Source organism: Polypterus senegalus, chromosome 18 (assembly GCF_016835505.1).
Source record: "Polypterus senegalus isolate Bchr_013 chromosome 18, ASM1683550v1, whole genome shotgun sequence".
Classification (NCBI taxonomy): domain Eukaryota; kingdom Metazoa; phylum Chordata; class Cladistia; order Polypteriformes; family Polypteridae; genus Polypterus; species Polypterus senegalus.
The window spans coordinates 9362550-9381868 of NC_053171.1; the positions used below are offsets into that span (position 1 = coordinate 9362550).

General features: G+C 37.3%; 1 protein-coding gene across 2 annotated transcripts in view; it reads left to right on the forward strand.

Moving 5' to 3' along the window:
• The first annotated feature begins 211 nt into the window (after positions 1-211).
• The window catches only part of LOC120518957 (Fc receptor-like protein 5), a 62501-nt gene continuing 43393 nt past the window's right edge, over positions 212-19319 (forward strand). For both annotated transcript variants that reach the window (XM_039741994.1, XM_039741995.1), the window contains exons 1-3: positions 212-253; positions 608-643; positions 14345-14620. In XM_039741994.1, the coding sequence (XP_039597928.1) occupies positions 223-253; positions 608-643; positions 14345-14620 (343 nt within the window). In that variant the 5' untranslated portion in view covers positions 212-222. The remainder of the gene's footprint in view (positions 254-607; positions 644-14344; positions 14621-19319) is intronic.

Genomic DNA, 19319 nt, shown 5'->3' on the forward strand with positions numbered 1-19319 from the left:
GGGATTTGAATTGCAGGCAGTAGCACTAGGCAGTGTGCCATCTTTGAATGTATTTTATAACCCTGAAAAGAAGAAGTACAGAGTGAGGCGGCTTATTTGTAACACATTCACAGCTGACTCGTGTCACCAGTGGTCATTTCCTGTAAACCTAAAAACTAAAATGCTGAAGTTGTTAATTTTTTATATCTACAGTGTTCACTTCACCTTGAAGACAAGTGCAGCATGCAGATCTCAGAATTTTGCCTCCTGGTTTGTAAGTATGAGTCACAGTTTTATGTTTTCAATAGAACTCTTTTAATACCAGTGTCAGATATTGGAAATTTGTATTTTATTAAAGTGGATTTAATAATAAAAAAAAGTCAAAAAGATTTAGTACTATAAAAATTAAGGACAGCATGTAGCACATTCTAGAAAAAGAGGAATATGCAGAAGTAAAAAACCATTGCGTCAGTGAGCTGTCACAGTGGAGGACTGGTGTCGACCCCAACACAAACGTATTCCTCTCTCATATGAAGCTGCAGTAGAGTCAGACTGATACATGGAGCATCAAGCAGATCTCTTCATTTCTCTCTATCTCACTCGTCTGTTTCTGATTCTTTGTTTTCAGGCCTGACTGCTGTGATGTCTTCAGCCCAGTATGGAGGTAAGAAGCTAAGTTTTCCAGTTTACACTGACACTTGCACACTCAGGGTCTCGCGTTTGTCTCCTTGGCTTTTCAGTGGTCCTTCTGCAGTGTTTCTGAGCTCACATCTTTCTTTTGCCTTCACATATTCTTTACTCTTTAACTTTATTAGTATTCAAGTCAAAAGTCTGCCTGTCTTCACTTAATAATTTTATTTACTGTTCCACAACACTGCGGTGGGCTGGTACCCTGCCCGGGGTTTGTTTCCTGCCTTGCGCCCTGTGTTGGGTGGGATTGGCTCCAGCAGACCCTTGTGACCCTGTAGTTAGAATATAGCGGGTTAGATAGTGGATGGATGGATGGTTCCAGTTGTAGGTGTATTTTGATCACATTTTCTGACACATTGGTGTCATTTATTCTGTTTTTAGACTTTGTTTCCTGTTTGCTTATTTTCTTTATAATGTGTCACTCATGTAAATTTAAATTGATGATGAAATTAGCCCACACTGTAGTTATTTGTTGCAAGGCCATGTTATTTACTGCTATTCAGATTCACAAGAAACACCATCATATATATAAAAAGGCTGAACACATATTTGTATCTTCTTGTAAACAAAAAACAAAGAGGCATTTTTAGAATTAGAAGTAGCTGGCAGGGAGAGAGTAAGAGAGCAAGTGTCACACTCATCACTCCTCATCTGTCCTTTGGCTCCTGCACAGTTTATGAAGCCATATGATTTCCTCCTCACATTGTCTATGACCTTATCAGTACTCAGGACACCATCACGTCTCTGAATTCATACAATTTTCTTATTTACTGTTCTATAACAGTTGCAGAGTACATTGTTTCAGAAACTCCAAATGTATTCATTGCATTTCCCAGGATGTTGACCATGAGACCAAAGGTATGTCCACCAATCGTGGTTTGAATCATTTAAATTTAGACATTTATTGCTGAATGAAACAAAACATTCATAGCATAATTATCAAATAGTGAGAGTTCTGTCTAGTTAATTTGGAAAACTTTGACTGTGCATCTTAAATTATCCTGGTTAATCCATTCCATCTGTCCTTCCAAGTGATCGTAACCTAAAAAAAAAATAAAAAAATTAAACCTTCTATGAATTTTAAAACAAAAAATGCTAATTTCTTTAAATAAATCGAGGACCATTGTTTAAAATATTACCTTAGGTGAAACCATCTAATCAAAGCAACTTCTGTCTTTTTTGTTTTCATAACAGATAACAGAAACAAAGTCAATCTGCTAATTATGGTCTTTTGGTCACATGACAGGGATTAATTAGAAGGTCACAAATCACACCAAGTGAAACCTGTGATGAACATCAAAAGGACAGTAATAAATGGTACAGTAAAGCCTCGATTATCTGTCACTCGATTCACTGTCAGTCTCTATTGACCATCAGAGCCAAAGAAGAAACAAATTGCACAAACCAGCACCTACCTATTACTGTACTACTGCCGTGCGGTTCACTGAGAGCTATGAACATTGGAACAACTCTCCGTTGTGCTAGCACATAATGTTCTTCTAAAGCACCACATGTCATGCCGCATTTTGATATCACAGTTTCAATTACGTCACTTCAGTTTTAAGGATGTTTCATAGCTTTTCTCTTTTATTGTTTTGTAAACTACTAGATATTGTTATGGACGATAAGTGTAAGTGTGTGATGTTGGAGTTGTCACAATTAAATTGTTACGAAACTTGTGAATGTGCTTCTAGTATTGCTTAAATTTACAGAGCAGGAAGAACAAGAATTATATAAAGTGTAATGTCAGCAAGATTGTAAAAATGTCAAAAATGGAAACCACTGACGCTAATGTTATTCTGTATTAATGTTAATATGTTAATGTTCTTCAGTATTTTTTCAGTATAATTTTGTTATAGTATGTCTTATTAAAACAACGGCAATTCCAAAAAAGTTGGGACACTGTGTAAAATTTAAATAAAAACAGAAGGCAATCATTTGCAAATCTCAGAAATCCGTATTTTACTCAAAATAGAACAGAGAAAACTTATCAGAAAGTGAGATATTTTACTATTTCATGAAAAATATGAGCTCATTTTGAATTTGATGGCAGCAACACCTCTCAAAAAAATACCCGGGGGAGTAAATGCTAACATTACTCAGTTATTGTCTGCTTTTTTATTTTTATTTTTTTCATTTTTTCATATTTATTACTATTTAATTTAATATTGTTTCTTTGTATCAGTATACTGCTGCTGGATTATGTGAATTTCCCCTTGGGGTTAATAAAGTATCTATCTATCTATCTATCTATCTATCTATCTATCTATCTATCTATCTATCTATCTATCTATCTATCTATCAGGCTAGAAAAGTAAGTGGTACTAAAAAGAAACAACTGGAGGAACATTTTACAACTAATTAAGTTAATTGGCAACAGGTCAGTAACATGATTGGGTATAAAAAGAGCATCTTACAGTTCCTCAGAAGTAAAGATGAGCAGAGTTTTGCCAATTTGCAAAAAACTGCTTCTGGAAATTGTGGAACAATTTCAGAATAATGTTCCTCAACATAAAATTGCGAAGACTTTGAGTATCTCATTATCTGCAGTTCATGATATCATCAGAACAGTTTTATATCCACAGAGGGATTGAAAGTACAAACGTCAGCATATTTATTTACAACGTACTGTGAACATCATTAGTCTACAAGATCAACACTTGTAACTTTGTATAAATAATGGAAATCAAGACAGTTAAAAAAATATGACTTCTAGAATTAAACTTAGAATTTAAAACTGGCAACAGAATAATGTATAAAAAAGCCTTGTCCTAACATATTATATCAAAATTATGAATTTGAAGTTATGGTTGAGCTAAACACACTCCTCTTGAAACAAGTAGAATTCCAGATTCATCGCATCATGGCTCATTATCATATCTCTTGGGCCAGTCATCTTAAATGTAATTATTATTACATTATTATATCTCTTGAGCAAGTCATTGTTATTGTAATTAATCATTTGCTAAAACCAAAAGCGAATAAATAAGCAGTTCCTCAACAACTAATTCTGTTTTCTGAGGTGCCTGTGTCCGGTCCTCAGTTTACTCAGCTTTCTTAGATTCATTAAATTTTCCTTGCCTTACAAATAAGAAAACATTGCGTTTAAGCGCACTTATTACTGTAGAAGAACTGAAGGAAGCTGTAAATTCTGTGAATAAAGGCAAAGCCCCAGGATTTCATGGAATTACACCTGAGCTCATTTCAGCGTTTTGGAAGCAGCTTTCTTTACCTCTCTTTCAAATACTTAATGCAGAATGCAGACATGCCCTCCCTGTAGCTAAATCCTTGACTGTGGATGTAATGGTTCTTTTAAACCTCTTCCAATTATCTTTCAGTAGTTTCAGGATTTCACATTATCTTCTTCTCTTTGCTAAGATGGCATTTTCAAAAACATAAAACTTTAATTTAGGAAACCACAACCACCAAATTTCCAGATCCCCTCTAAACTTGGTAAATTCAGATCTACTCTCTGTCACTTTTGCTCACAAAATATCTCAGAGACATTCATGCCATTTATTATTTTTAGTTTTCTGGTCTAAAATCTCATGTTCTCTTTCTTCAGAGCTATCAGTTCTTATTTCCCCCTCAACATATTCTTATACTCTTAGACCTTAAAAGCATCACTCTCTTTGTGCACCAGCATTTTATTCTTAGGTTTGGGCACAATAGTTGCTAAATAACTCCTTGATTCTAGATAGACAACCCCAGATCTGATTACAGTGAACTACAAACTGTTATATTTTGATTTGTTTTTGTAGTTGTCTGTATCATAAATTAATGGCGTATTAAGCACCTCCATTCATGACTGAAGATCTGTTGTTTCAAAACTGATGTCTTTAATGAGCAGAGACTGGTGATGCAGTCGCTGTCTTGGTTGTGTGTGGTGGTGTGTCTGATTGGCACAACTGCAGTTCTTGGTGGTGTTTTAAAGGGCATATGATGGGGTAGGCGGTGGGAGGGAGGTGCCATTGGGGTTTAATTAATATACTGGTTGCTTCTTATCCTGTCATATTAATTTCCCTTTGATTTTATTTAAAAAAAAACAACTTATTTTAAAAAACAGAAGCTCAATTTCAGCTTTTTTTTTGGTTCTTTTTTCATTTACTAATTTCAGGTTCTCTAAATGCCATTCAGTTTTAATTGTACTGTACTTTATTTACCAGGTCCAGTGTTTCTGCTTTAGTATCTTTCTGAGTTAAGAGAAAAATGTGAAGATTGTCCTACAAACAACAGAAAAAGATTTAATTTCATATTGTCTTTATAATTCTAACACTGTCTTTCATGTGTAAATCCTGACAGACCAGCAGGGTGAACACAACATTCATCACAGTGATAGACACAAAACATCTCAGCATATGAGACACAGCTGAATAAATCCATTGAGATGGAATTACAGTTAGCACTGAGATTTTACAAAAGGAATGTGTCACTAAGCCACTGGACACTCTGAGCAGACATTTATAACAATACAATACAATACAATACAATACAGTTTATTTTTGTATAGCCCAAAATCACACAGGAAGTGCCGCAATGGGCTTTAACAGGCCCTGCCTTTTGACTGCCCCCCAGCCTTGACTCTCTGAGAAGACAAGGAAAAACTCCCAATAAAACCTTGTAGGAAAATGGAAGAAACCTCGGAAAGGCAGTTCAAAGAGAGACCCCTTTCCAGGTAGGTTGGGCGTGCAGTGGGTGTCAAAAGTAGGGGGTCAATACAATACAATATACACAACAGAACAATTCCTTAAGACAGCATAATAATAAAAATTTTAGAAGTACGGTTTAACAGTAGATGATATGACATAATTAGGTTTGGATATTTTTAGAGTCCTGGAGACCTCATCCATCTAGCTGCCTCCCATTTGGCCATGCCACGGCTGAAACGTTGCTCGATGAAAGGACCCTCTTTCCCATGATTCCTGTGATCCTCCATCAGGGATGACTTTACCATAGGCAGGCAAACAACTTGGCAGGTGGGCCGTGGCACCAATGGCCACATTTGGGTACCGAGAAAAGAAACAGAATAGGTGAGGGTTAGTATTCAAATATAATTATCATGTTACTTATGTTATAGTGCTAATGACTAACAACAGAGATGCAGTATGTACAGTTAATCAGCAGCTCTAGTCAGGATATGCTAAACTGAAGTAGTGAGTCTTCAGCCGGGATTTAAAGGCTGAGACTGAAGGGGCATCTCTTATGGAAGCAGGAAGACCATTCCACAGTTTAGGGGCCCTGTAACTAAAAGCTCGACCTCCCACTGTTATTTTATTAATCCTTGAGATCTTAAGATCTTAGTGTCTTGCTCAGGTTTGTAAGTCATGATAAGTTCAGACAAGTAAGCGGACCTTGGCCATTTAATGCTTTATATGTTAAAAGGAGGATTTTGAAATCTGCCCTAAACTTAACTGGGAGCCAGTGTAAAGATTTAAGAACTGGGGTTATGTGTTCATATTTTCTTGTTCTTGTAATAATTCTTGCAGCGCATTTTGGATTAACTGGAGGCTGTATAGAGAACAGTTTGACCAGCCAGTGAACACCGCATTGCAGTAGTCAATCCTACTAGAGATAAATGCATGAATTAATTTCTCACAATCCTGTTTATTTAGAAAGCCTTAATTTCCTAACATTTTTAAGATGGAAAAAACATGTTTTGGACGACTTTGTAATATGCGCTTTAAATGACATGCTAGAGTCAAAGATAACTCCTAGATTGCGGGCTGATTCAGTAAAATTAATTGGGATTCCAACTGAGTTAAATGATGACAAAATATTGCTGTGATCAGCGTCATTCCCTCCAACAATTAACATCTCTGTTTTATCTGTATTTAAAGACAAGTAGTTCTCATTCATCCATTCCTTTAATTCACTAACACAACTAATTAAAGACAACATCGGAGAAACTTCATTTGATTTAAATGAAAGGTATAACTGGGTGTCATCTGCATACAGTGAAAATTAACATTATGTTTCCTAATGAGAGATCCCAGTGGAAGCATGTAAAGTGAAAACAGTAAAGGTCCCAGTACTGAGCCCTGCGGACACCATATTGAACTTCTGTGTATAATGATGGAGTACTGTCTGCACATTTCTGTACATACTGGAATCGATTTGATAAATAAGAACTGAACCAAGCGAGCACGGGCCTGTAAGCCCAACATCGCTTTCTAGCCTGTGCAGTAAAATAGAATGGTCAATGGTGTCAAATGCTGCACTTAAGTCCAACAACATAATTACAGTGGAATTTCCTTCATCAGAGGATATCAGAATGTCATTTACAACCCGTGTTAGTGCCGTTTCTGTACTATGACCAGTGCGAAAGCCAGACTGGAATTTCTCAAATAAATTGTAATGTAAGGTGTGACTGAAGCTGACTGGCACTACTTTTCTAGTATTTTAGAGAGAAATGGTAAATTTGAAATAGGCCTATAGTTATTTAGTATGTGTGGGTCTAGGTCTGACTTTTTAAGTAAAGGTTTAATGACTGACACTTTTAGTGCATCAGGTACGGTGCCATGCAGTAATGAACTATTGATAATGGTTAAAATAGGCGCTGCAAGAACATCCATTGCACTTTTTACTAGTTTTGTTGGCACTGGATCTAGGGAACAAGTAGTGGGCTTCATTTTAGTAATTAAAGTTAAGACTTCCTGGTGAGTTACAGGATTAAAATTATTAAAGTGCTGAATGCAATGTGGCAGGGTCTGCTAAGCTAGTATTTGGTTTGTACTGTGATGCTGAGATCTGTGATCTTATATTTTTAATTTTCTCATTGAAGAAGTTCATAAAGTCTGTACTGCTAATATCTGTTGGTATTTTGCACTGTTGATCTGAATTCCCATTTGTTAATTTAGCCACTGCTCTAAAAAGTACCCTAGGATTTTTATTATTGCTATCTATTAATGTAGAATAGTATTCTGAGCGAGCTTTAAAGAGGGCTTTTTTATATTTATTAACACTCTCTGTCCATGCAATTTGAAAGACATGTAGCTTTGTTGTTCTCCATCTGCGCTCCAGTTTTCGACACTCTAATTTAAGAGCTCGAGTATTTTCATTAAACCAGGGAGAGTTTCTATGTGCTTTGATCACTTTTGTTTTTAGGGGAGCCACTGTGTCCAGAGCATCTCTCAAGGTCACATTATAATGTGATGTTAGCTGATCTAAATTGTTTTCCACGTTTACATTTGATGTTAACTGATCTAAATGGTTTTCCACAATTACACTCGACTTACTCAAGGTATCTATAAATTTTGAAGCAGAATTACAATCTAGATGTCGCACTGTCTTTGTTTTAATCTGAGTGCGCTGGCATGGGCAGAACTAAATCAAACGTAATTAAGAAGTGATCGGAAATAACTACATTTAATGGAGTAATATTTAAATTTTGAATTTCAACTTTGTAAGTTATAATTAAATCTAATGTATGGTTATGATTATGAGTTGGACCTTTGACAATCTGACAAAATCCTACTGAATTTAACAAATAAGTAAAACATTTGCTAAAAGTGTCAGTTTCCACATCAATGTGTACATTAAAATCCCCATCAGAACTACGTGATCATAATTTATAGCCAAATCAGACAGAAGGTTGCTAAATTCAGTCATGAACAATGAATATGGCCCTGGTGGTCTGTAGACTAGCACTATAATTGTGTTGGAATCTGTTTTAATATTTAAAATGAATGCCTCAAAGGATGTAAAGTTGCCTAAATTTTTAGGAGTGATTTGCATTTTGTTACAATGAATTATTCCAAGGCCTCCTCCTCGACCAGAATCTCTAGACTTATGAAGGAACGAGTATCCATCTGGTGACGCCTCAGCTAGGGAACAGTGTCACATTTACTAAGCCAGGTTTCAGTAAGAAGACACAGATCAGATTTTGTACTTAATATTATATCATTTACCAAAACAGCTTTAGTGCCAAGAGAGCGAATGTTCAATAAACAGCATTTAAAACTGCATGGTTCTTTCTGAACTGCTGATATATTTTTTGTTTTAATTTGAATTAAATTTCTATTACAGATGCCCCTGGTGGAGTGTCTGGTTTTATCCCTTGGTCTAATTATACACCTTATTTTTGGTTATCAATTAATTTATGGTTTGTATCAAGACTAAATTTACTGGATGCCCCACAACAGGGATTATGGGTAACAGCTTCAGGAAAATAACAGGTGGGATAAAGAACAGCCTGTGATTTAAGATCACATGACTGCGGCCTGGATGGTGCTCTAATCAGTCAACCAGGCAGTTTTGCTGCCATATTTTGGGATAATACATAAGATCTCCTCCAGTTAGGATGAAGACCATCTCTTCTGAAAAATCCAGGCCTTTCCCAAAAATCATCCCAATTGTTCACAAATGCTATGCTTTTATTTGCACACCAGGTTTCTAGCCAGCAGTGAAAGGAATGCAATCTGCTATAAATCACATCCTCTCTATATAATCTTGGTAAGGGACCAGATACAATTAAATTCCGACATTTTGTTTTAGCTTTGGTGCATAGAGATGAAGTTCGCTTTAATACCTCAGATTGCTGTAAATAAATATCATTAGTGCCGACATGCAGCAATAAGGTAGATACTTCATCGTCGGCAACACGGTCCAATGCGGCCTTTATGCCAGAAATCTTGGCCCCTGCAAGGCACTTAACATTAACTGCTGGTTTAACATAGTTTGGAATTCTAACATTCCGCACTATGGAATCGCCAATTATGAGCACTTTATTATTCTCAGTTTCCACAGGCGCGCTGCGGAGAGCTGAGAACCTGTTCTGGGTCCGAATTGGTGACCTGGGTGCTGGGGGACTAAATTTTGGATTCTTAGACCCCCGTCTTACTGTTACCCACTCGCCCTGTGGCTGAATTGGTGCTGCTGATTTCGGCCTCGCACTGACTACAGTGGGACCTGGAGAGACTGAAGCCGAATCAGATGTAGCCGAATTGTCTAAACAAACCGAGTCGATCCAATTTTCGGTTTGCCTAATCGCTATCAGATTCCTAACGCGTCCTCCAATTCGTATTTTCCCGACCAACTCTAAATTAACTAAACATTTTTGGCAGGTGAAGCTATCTGCACTGTCGGCCGGAAAACCTGAGCTGTACATACTGCAGGACACACAACATATAAACGTGCCCTCGATGGGCAGAGAGCAGATAGAACTTACATTAAATGTTGAAGTCATCTTTGCCGTTTTATAGGTGCTTCGCGCTTTCCGTGTTCAGCTGAATCACGCCGCTTTAAGTTTCCACCACCCGCTGAGCGATCGACTTTAATTTCTCACTGCCGGTTATTTCTACTGGTCAGCTGCCGGCTTTACCTCAGGTGAACTTGCTCGGGTGCTTTCGAAGGGCTACGTGCCTGTGGGAGACGCCGCCGCTCTCTGCTTCCGCTCGCTGATCCGCTCTCTGCTTCCGCTCGCTGATCCGCTCTCTGCTTCCGCTCGTTCACACATTGTAGGAGTGACACCTGAACAGGCAGCCATATAAATGAATGACCTCAAGCACAGCTGAAACTCAGGTGGAATTTGGACTGGACCTGCTTCTTCTTGGTTGTGTTGAGGGACACATGATGGCTTCTCATGTTACAGTGGGACTGTGTGACAGAAAACCCAGCAGTACGCCTTTGAGATAAATAAGATCCTCAGTGTAGGACCAGAAGCAGAACCATTTGGATTCAAATCCTGATCCATGTTGCCTCATCTTCAGTTCAGGTTTTAGATTCACAGGGTTGGACAGTGGTTACTTTTGTTTGGTTAGAGTTTAATAAATTAATGGTGGCCTTTATAATTTATAATAGCAGTTGATGGAGAGAAGGAGGCAGTGAGATATTGTTGCTCCGTCATGTTTTTCTCTCGGAGGCTCCTGTACACTTATTGTAGCTCCATCTTTTACAGGTTTCTAAAATTGAGCAGCTACTGATTTGACAAGTTAGAATCCAGCAGAAGTCAAATAAGTAACAGCAGAAATGAATCAGTCCAATTTAAAAGTATGGTGAAAATTTAAATAGGAACAACCAACATAAATTCAGAAAAAAATTATTACACATGCAAAGTAAAGGAAAAAGAAAACAAAAAATTTCTTCCACAGTCTTAGCTTTCTCATGTTAGTTGTGTTATTCCTCAATGGCTTCACATAAGATATTCAGGACCTTCTCTAACTACGTACGGTATGTTCAGTACAGTTTGAAACTGTTTGCTCTCCATGCCTTACCAACTGCAAGGTAGATCACAAACTGGGACTAACCTTTAGGCAGAGGGACAAGAAACAGTTAGAATTTTCAATATCAGTTTAGCTTGTTTGGGTTATAATAGAATCTCCATTAGACTATGCATGAATATATAGGAAAACATTTTAAAATAACTAAGAAAATACAATTTAACATAACCTAAATAATTAACACATCGCTCTTACTCTCATCTGGTATCATTTTCATTTTCAGAGCAGGAACCCAAACTTCAGCTGAAGTCAGATGGACTGATATTTTTATTGTTTTTTCAGATTTATTTTTTATTCCTTCAATGACCTTCCATCTGTTTGAATTATCACAAATGAACTTATCTGTGGCACTTAATTGTATTTGAAATACTTAACTGTATTTGAAATGGACAAATATACATTATTCATTTTATGATTATTATTATTATTATTATTATTATTTAACTTCTTGAAAATAAAACATTAAAAACATTCAGAGGTGAAAGGGTCACTCATTCCAACACAGCTTATTCATTTATATTCACCTGGATTTTCTAGTTACAATTTTCAAGGTTGCCAAAGTGTTTTGCCCTCTACACGTCTTTGCCAAATATTCCATATTGTTGAAGTTTTCTACTAATAAATGTTTTGTAATATTTGCATGAAATTTACTCCTATCCAGCTTTTATCTCCTGTGTTCTTCTTGAAGAGCACATTTTAAAGTAACATCCGTCATCCCACTTCACATCCTAATTTTAAACACTTCTGTCATGTCACCTCTTAATGTTTGCTAACATACACTATATAGAACAGTTTTGTTATATATGTAACTCAACAGCCACTGTAGTTGGTCAATGAAGATGCTGCACTGATGTTCATTACCCAACATCCTCTTAGCCTTTTCAGTCAGTTCTCTACACTCCCAAGTCTTTCTTCTATTGTGTATTTTGAAATTTCAGATCAAGATGATTCACATCATTCAAGAAGAGTAGCATCCTCATCACTGATCCCTTTAAGACCATATTGTTGTGACTTGGAGTATCAATTCATGCAAGCCCCAACCTGTTCTTCCACAGCTACCCACTTCAGTGGTAAATCCCATTAAAAACCCCAGTTAGACACCCCAACTCGCCCCTGATGGACATTGACAATGATGTACTCTCCATGATGTTTGGTGGCTCTTCAGCAGTTTCCGTATGGTTCTCAGCAACCTCCACAATATTAAGAAGTGCTAAATGGATTGGATCTTTAACAGGGCAAAAACTTTTCCTCATTATATTGAATGCCTGAAACTGCATATTTCTAAATTGGTAAATCGAATGAGTTGACAAAATAAACTGGAATAGGTGGCTCAAAGAACTCCTTAACAAAGACAGGGGACTTGACATTTGCTCTGACTGGACATGCGTATCTGGCACAGGTGGGTGCTTTTGCTGTGGTAATGGCAGTAGTGGCAGCGTTTCATGGTTTGGTGGAGTTGAAAGCTGCCATCTGCTTTTGAAATCCTGAACTTACTGCTCTAACAGGTAGTGAATGTTAGCTTCATATTTGCGCACCTCATCCTTTTTTATTTTATTTTTTTTATGGCAGTTCATTTTGTTATGAACTGGGAGTCTCAAAAGCACTTACGTCTCAAACTGTACTTCCAAAATGGCCAATAATCATGTCAAAAATCCCAGCCAGACACAAAAAGAACACCTTCTAGAATCTTTATAAAATAAAAGTTTAATATCACAAAAATGCACCTCAGTAACAATGAAGCTCCATGAAGCACAAAACCAATAGGATTTGCACTAAACAAAATGGCAATCAATTACAACTGAGTCCTATTACAGTAACCAATGATGACATCAAAAACAGAGCATGAAGTCAAACAAATCCAGTGAATCAAAAAGCACATTAGAAAGACAAAGCAGAAGAACTCATCACTCCCTCACACATTCGAAATGAACAACCGAGATCAGAGGAAGACTCTCCTGAATTATAGTGCAGAAGGAGGTTCCTGGTGAGGCAGATGGCTAAATCTCTTGGGGGAGAGGAGGGCAGTGGAAGAAAATAAAGCTACTAGGAGAGTCCAAGATGAACACAGACTAACAGAATTCTGTAACAGGCTGGGAAAATGTTAGGCACAGAAACAAGGGAGCCATTAGATTGAAACAGTCAGCATGACTCAGTGCGGCAGCTGTGATTACCAATTTAAAGTTCAAAACGATGATCTTCAGTCTTCACATTACACCGATTGTGTTATGCTGATTGCTCTGAGTGAGTCTGTGACTACAGAAAGATGAGAATTAAGCAGAAGTCACTGACTGTCCAGTACAGACGGGTCAGCAGAGGGACTCCCTTCACACACGGCCATCTGTGGCTTTAGAGGAGGGAATTTTACCTTATTGAAGGATCGGTGGATTCTTTTATTAATTTATATGACAACTGATTTGTACAGAATACAACTGTAAAGTGACACACATCACACTCATTTCTTTGAACTGTTTAGGCTCACTGGAGACACTGAAAAGAAATAAACAACAAGCAAAGCTGAAACCTGAAAAGATTAAAGAATTTATTAGAAATCTTTTGTTAATCAGAAGCTCAGTTTCACTTAGTTTTTGTCAGATGTCTTTCCATTTATGAAAATTTAGTTCCCTGGATGCCATTTACCTTCACTTGTAGACCCGATTGTTTAGCAGGTGCAGTGTTTCTGCTTTAGTGTGATTGTGAAGGTGAGAGATAAAATGCGATGATTATCATACAAGCCACACAGAAAGATTTAATTTTATATTCTCTTACTATTTCTAATACTGTCATTCACATTTAATTCCTGTTTTGAAGTCTATTCATGCTGGACAGAATCATGAGAGAGCTGGAGTCACAAACCAGCATGGTGACCACAACATTTAAATTGATGATGGACAGAAAAGCAGTTTGGATCTGAGGCTCACAGCTCAATAAATCTGCTGAGGTGGAAGTTCAGTTAGCACTGAGATTTCACAATAACAACATGATCACTAACTCAATGACCACTCTGAGTGGACATCTAGAACACACTGTAGGAGTGACACCTGCCCAGGCATTTATGTGGAGAAATGGGCCCAAGAACATCAGAAACCATGTAGAGTTTGGACTGGGCCTTCTTCTTCTTGACTATGTTGTAGCAAACATGATGGCTTCTTATGTCACAGTGGGACTGTCTGTCAGTAAACCTCACAGTACACCTTTGAGGTAAATAAAATCCACCCTGTAGGACCAGAAGCAGAAACATTTGAATTCCAGTCCTAATCCTTCCTTTCTGTCCCATTTTCTGTTCAGGCTTTACACTCACAGGTTGGTCGGTGGTGACCTTCTACTGGTTAGAGTTTAATAAAGTAATGCTGGCTTTTATAATTTGTAATAGGAGTAGATGGAGAGAAAGAGGCAATGAGACATTTTTGTTGCCTTCTGTTCTTCCATGTACTCTCATCTTGTATCATCTTCATTTTTAGTGCGGGGAGCCAAACTTCAACTGAAGTCAAATGAACCGATATATGAAGGAGACGAGGTCAGCCTGCACTGTCAGCTCGATGGAAATCCTGTTGGGTGGACATATGAGATCTACAAAGGGGCATCAACACACTCATACTACCTTTATAAAGTACAAACAGAGAGCACCTTCACCTTCAGCCCTGTGACTCATTCACAACGTGGGTATTACAGGTGTCGAGCTGAAAAAGGAGGAGTTTACTCAACATACAGTGAATATGTGTGGTTAGAAGTATCAGGTAAGAGACTTTTCTCTGATGTAACTCAAATTTAACTCTTGTTTTCTGTTTTTAAGAGGTCAAATTACCCAAATACAGACTACAACAGTTTACTGTTATCCAACAGTCAGGCTCCCAAAAAAATTAAGTCCTTTACTAAAAGTACCAGAGGGTCTCAGGCTCCTTCTGGATGGGCCCTCATGATAACATCTTAGTTGGTGAAGCTTTGTGGACAATTTTCTTTAAAAGTCTTTTCCTTACAGCTTGATAAGTAACCAGTTCTGTTATGCATTTAAAGTTGGTTGAAATTTGGATTATTTTATTATCTAACTGACTGTCTTCATTTTGAATATTGGTGACTTCAACCAGTGATCTTTGGAAAGAGTGAACTTCTAACGGTACATTTGTTTTGTGAACACAATAATTTGGACCTGCTGCAGTCAAACGTTAATGCCTTTAAATGTTAACCTGTGGTACAACTCTTGAGCATGTGAATGACACAAGAGAAATATAATTTATTGTTATTATTATAATTATTAGGTCTGACCACATTGTACTACCACCTACAGGCCTGTTTTTGTCAAGAGGAGTTCTTTTATTATCCAAGGAAGGAGTTTTTATGAGTGTTTGTGGTGTGGGTTGTTTGTTGTAACATTTATTAATTTATTGAAATTCTGAAAAGTTTTAATTTACCTTTAGTAACAAATAAAATATCTATCTATCTATCTATCTATCTATCTATCTATCTATCTATCTATCTATCTATCTATCTATCTATCTATCTATCTATCTATCTATCTATCTATCTATCTATCTCTTTTATAACAATGCTGACCCTACTGAGTTCAGTATCAGCTTTTCTTGACCGTCTTCATCTGCGTACACTCAGCTCAGTTCCTGACATTTTAGGCCCTTATCAGTTTCTTTTATTTATTCATTCCATGTCCACCAATCCATTTAAAGTATCAAAAATTAACTTGCCTGTGACACTGAACTGGATTAAGTGAGTTTAAAATGAATAAATGGACATACAGTATTTTTTATTATTTAATTAATTAATTATTTTTTTTTCCTGGATGAAAAAATAACATAACAAACATTCAATGGAGAACAGGCCACCCAGCTGAATGTAACTCATCAATTCATATCCCCCTGATTTTTATAAAATATCATCAAGTTACAATTTCAAGATTGAAAATAGCATTAATGTCTACAACAGTTCTTGGCCAAATATTCCATTTATTTATGGATTTCCTTTATAGAAAAATTCTCTAATATTTGGAAGAAGTGTACCCTTAATTAGTAAGCTCCAGCTCCTGAGTTCTTCCTGAAGAACTCATTTTAAAATCAATTCACTGTGCCACTATCCGTCACAATTTTAAACACTTCTGTTTTGTCACCTCTTACCTTTTATCACATAAACTAAAATCATTCACCTCCTTCACTCTTTCCTCATCATATCTAACAGTTGTGGTCCTGGAATCAGCCGAGCAGCGTTTCTGTGAACTTTCTTCAGTGCTGACCACACCTGCACCTGCAATTCCAGATGTGGCCATGCAGATGTGTTTCATTAGCATTAGAACGACCACCTTGACTTGTGCTGAACACACTGAAGTTTGTAACCCAACATCCTCACAGTGTTTTCAGTTACTCCTCTGCACACAAAAGTCTCAAATTATTGCATGTGTAATTAGTTTACGTTATTTATTTATTACTTTAATTGTGTAAAGTTTTACATTTGTTTGCATTAGTTTCATTTGCCACACATCAGGTACAATTCTGAATTTTGACCAGTATTCGACTGTCTCTATAGTCAGCCATTTCCCCCAGTTTAGACTCATTTACAGACTGAATTCATTTGTTTGTTACGTATTTATAAAGATAATTTACTTACATTAAAGAGCAGCATTCCAATCACTGACATCTGTGACCATATTTGACCAGAATCAGCTTTATTTCCTGTTGTGTTTTGTGTAAACAGAGTGGTGCTAACATTTCAAGATGACTTATTTTGACATAAATCTAACACAGCAAAATTTATTAAAAGTTAACATTTAGTACAACAATCTAAAGCACACAGTGGAGACAGCAGATGTTTAAATCAGATAAAGGTAATGTCTGGATGCTGTGCCCTTTATTACCATTACTGCGTGTTACACAAGGCACCAGTCAGAGACTTTAACAAGGGGGGCTCATTACGTAAAGTAACACATCAAGGAAAAAGGAATTCAGCTGGTGGGGCCTTCTGGATCTGAGGGGCTGGTAGTGTTTATTAGATGAAAGTCTATAAGTGAGGTTGGTGGATCAGCTGTATGGTTTTCTTGTTTCTTCTTCACTGTTGAGTTGTGAAGAATTTCAAGACAGAGAAGATGGTAGCCAATGACATTCTCCGCACCAGAGGTGATGTGTGGTAATTTGCTCTTGGAGTGAGCAGATGCTGTGCCAAACCAGATAGAGACTGAAGATGTCCTGATGCTCTTATTTGTGGCTCTTTAAAAATGATCAATGATAACTCAGTGATATTAAGTTTTACTCTGCTGGTAGAGGAAGTGCATTTTCTGTTTTGCTTTTTTGGTCAAGCTAATTATATGGCCATCCCATGTCTGTGTCTCGGATGTTGCACTTCTCAGGTACTTAAATGTCTCCACCAAATTTACTGTAGCCTTCCAAATGACAAAAGTTAATGGTTTTTAATGAAAGTCAAAGATGTTTTCACATTTTTAGCTTTACTGTGTGGACACCAGGGGGCGCTCCAGCTCCCCAAACCCAACACAACACACACAGGACACAAGTTAAAAACACAAAAAAGCCTTTTTATTGCTTGGGAAACTCTTCAAACCAGCATTTCCCATCACCACAGCCACAAGTATGAGAATAGTACAGCACACAATGACTCTTCTTTCTTTTTCTTCTGGTCTTTGCCTCCACCACTCCTCCCTTTTGGTCTTCAAATACCAGAGTCTAGCATTGTCACATTTGTAACTTTTTATTTGACTAGTACTTCCCCTTTCTCAAGTGACTTCTTAAATATGCCTAATGAGGGTTTAAACATGACTTGTTTTATTTCTTCCAATATAAGCAGGAATCACAAAAGTGAGATTGAGGTGGAGACTGAGCTGTCAATCCTGTGTTTTAGCCACCTACTGCAGGCTTATTCCTGCCTCAGTACCACCTAAAGCTGTGGTCCTCAGGGTCAGACCTGAAGTTCCTCATTTGGGGATGTGGCGTATTCTCAATCGATTCTGGAGATCTTGCTGATTAATTCTGATGAACATTTCATTACATGTATTTTAAAATGGCTCAAACTTGGTTTATTTTATTAACTAACCAACTGTCCTGGTTCTGTAACCTGACGACTTCAACAAAGGAAATGTTGTAAGGAACAAACTTTTAATGGCATGTTTCCTTAATGGACACCACAATCTGGACCTGCTGTAGTGAAATGTTAATGTCTTTAAATTGTAAGCTGTGGTACAACTTGACAGATCTGAACACATTTTACTGCCACCTACAAACCTCTTATTGACAGCAGAAGGTCTTTTATTATCCAAGCCACAGGGTTTTAATGTGTGTTTGTACTTGGGGTTGCTGTTTATTGTAATTATGTTTTTCTTGAACTTTTCTGTCTATCTGTTGTGGACAAATCACACTTCTTTATTTATTTTTACAGCACCACAATGCCTTCATTCACCAACTCTCTTCCTTTCTCTTCCTTTTTCTCTTCTTCTTCTTTCTTTCTCTTGACATCCTCTCCCCTCCTCTCCTCACAAGCTTCGTCTCCTTCCTCCCAACTCTCGCTCTTCTACTGGAGGGAGGCGGTCCCTTTTATCATGACCCAGATGAGTCCCAGGTGCTCCCCCTGACGTCACTTCCTGGTGTGGCGGAAGTGCTGCCATCCAGGATTCCCTAACTATCCGGGCGCCCCCCTGGCGGTGGACATGTCCTCCCATAGTGGTGAGCGTCCCAGCTCTGTTCCCTTGGCCCCCAAATAGACCCGGGTGGCTGCCCTCTCATGGCCGAGGAGAAGTATCGTCCAACTCGGGGACTGTCCAGGCGTCCCGGCTCATCCGTGACGCTATCTATCTATCTATCTATCTATCTATCTATCTATCTATCTATCTATCTATCTATCTATCTATCTATAAAATAGAACTACTGGTTTCACCTTTTCTTCTTCCGGCTACACTTGTGTACACTCAACTCGGTTCCTGATATTTTTATTGTTTTTTCAGGTTTTTTTTTTATTCCTTCAATGACCTTCCATCTGTTTGAATTATCACAAATGAACTTATCTGTGGCACTTAATTGTATTAGAAATACTTAACTGTATTTGAAATGGACAAATATACATTATTCATTTTATGATGATGATATTATTATTATTATTATTATTATTATTATTTAACTTTTTGAAAATAAAACATTAAAAGCATTCAGAGGTGAAAAGGTCACTCATTCCAACACAGCTTATTCATTTATATTCACCTGGATTTTCTAGTTACAATTTTCAAGGTTGCCAAAGTGTTTTGCCCTCTACACGTCTTTGCCAAATATTCCATATTGTTGAAGTTTTCTACTAATAAATGTTTTGTAATATTTGCATGAAATTTACTCCTATCCAGCTTTTATCTCCTGTGTTCTTCTTGAAGAGCACATTTTAAAGTAACATCCGTCATCCCACTTCACATCCTAATTTTAAACACTTCTGTCATGTCACCTC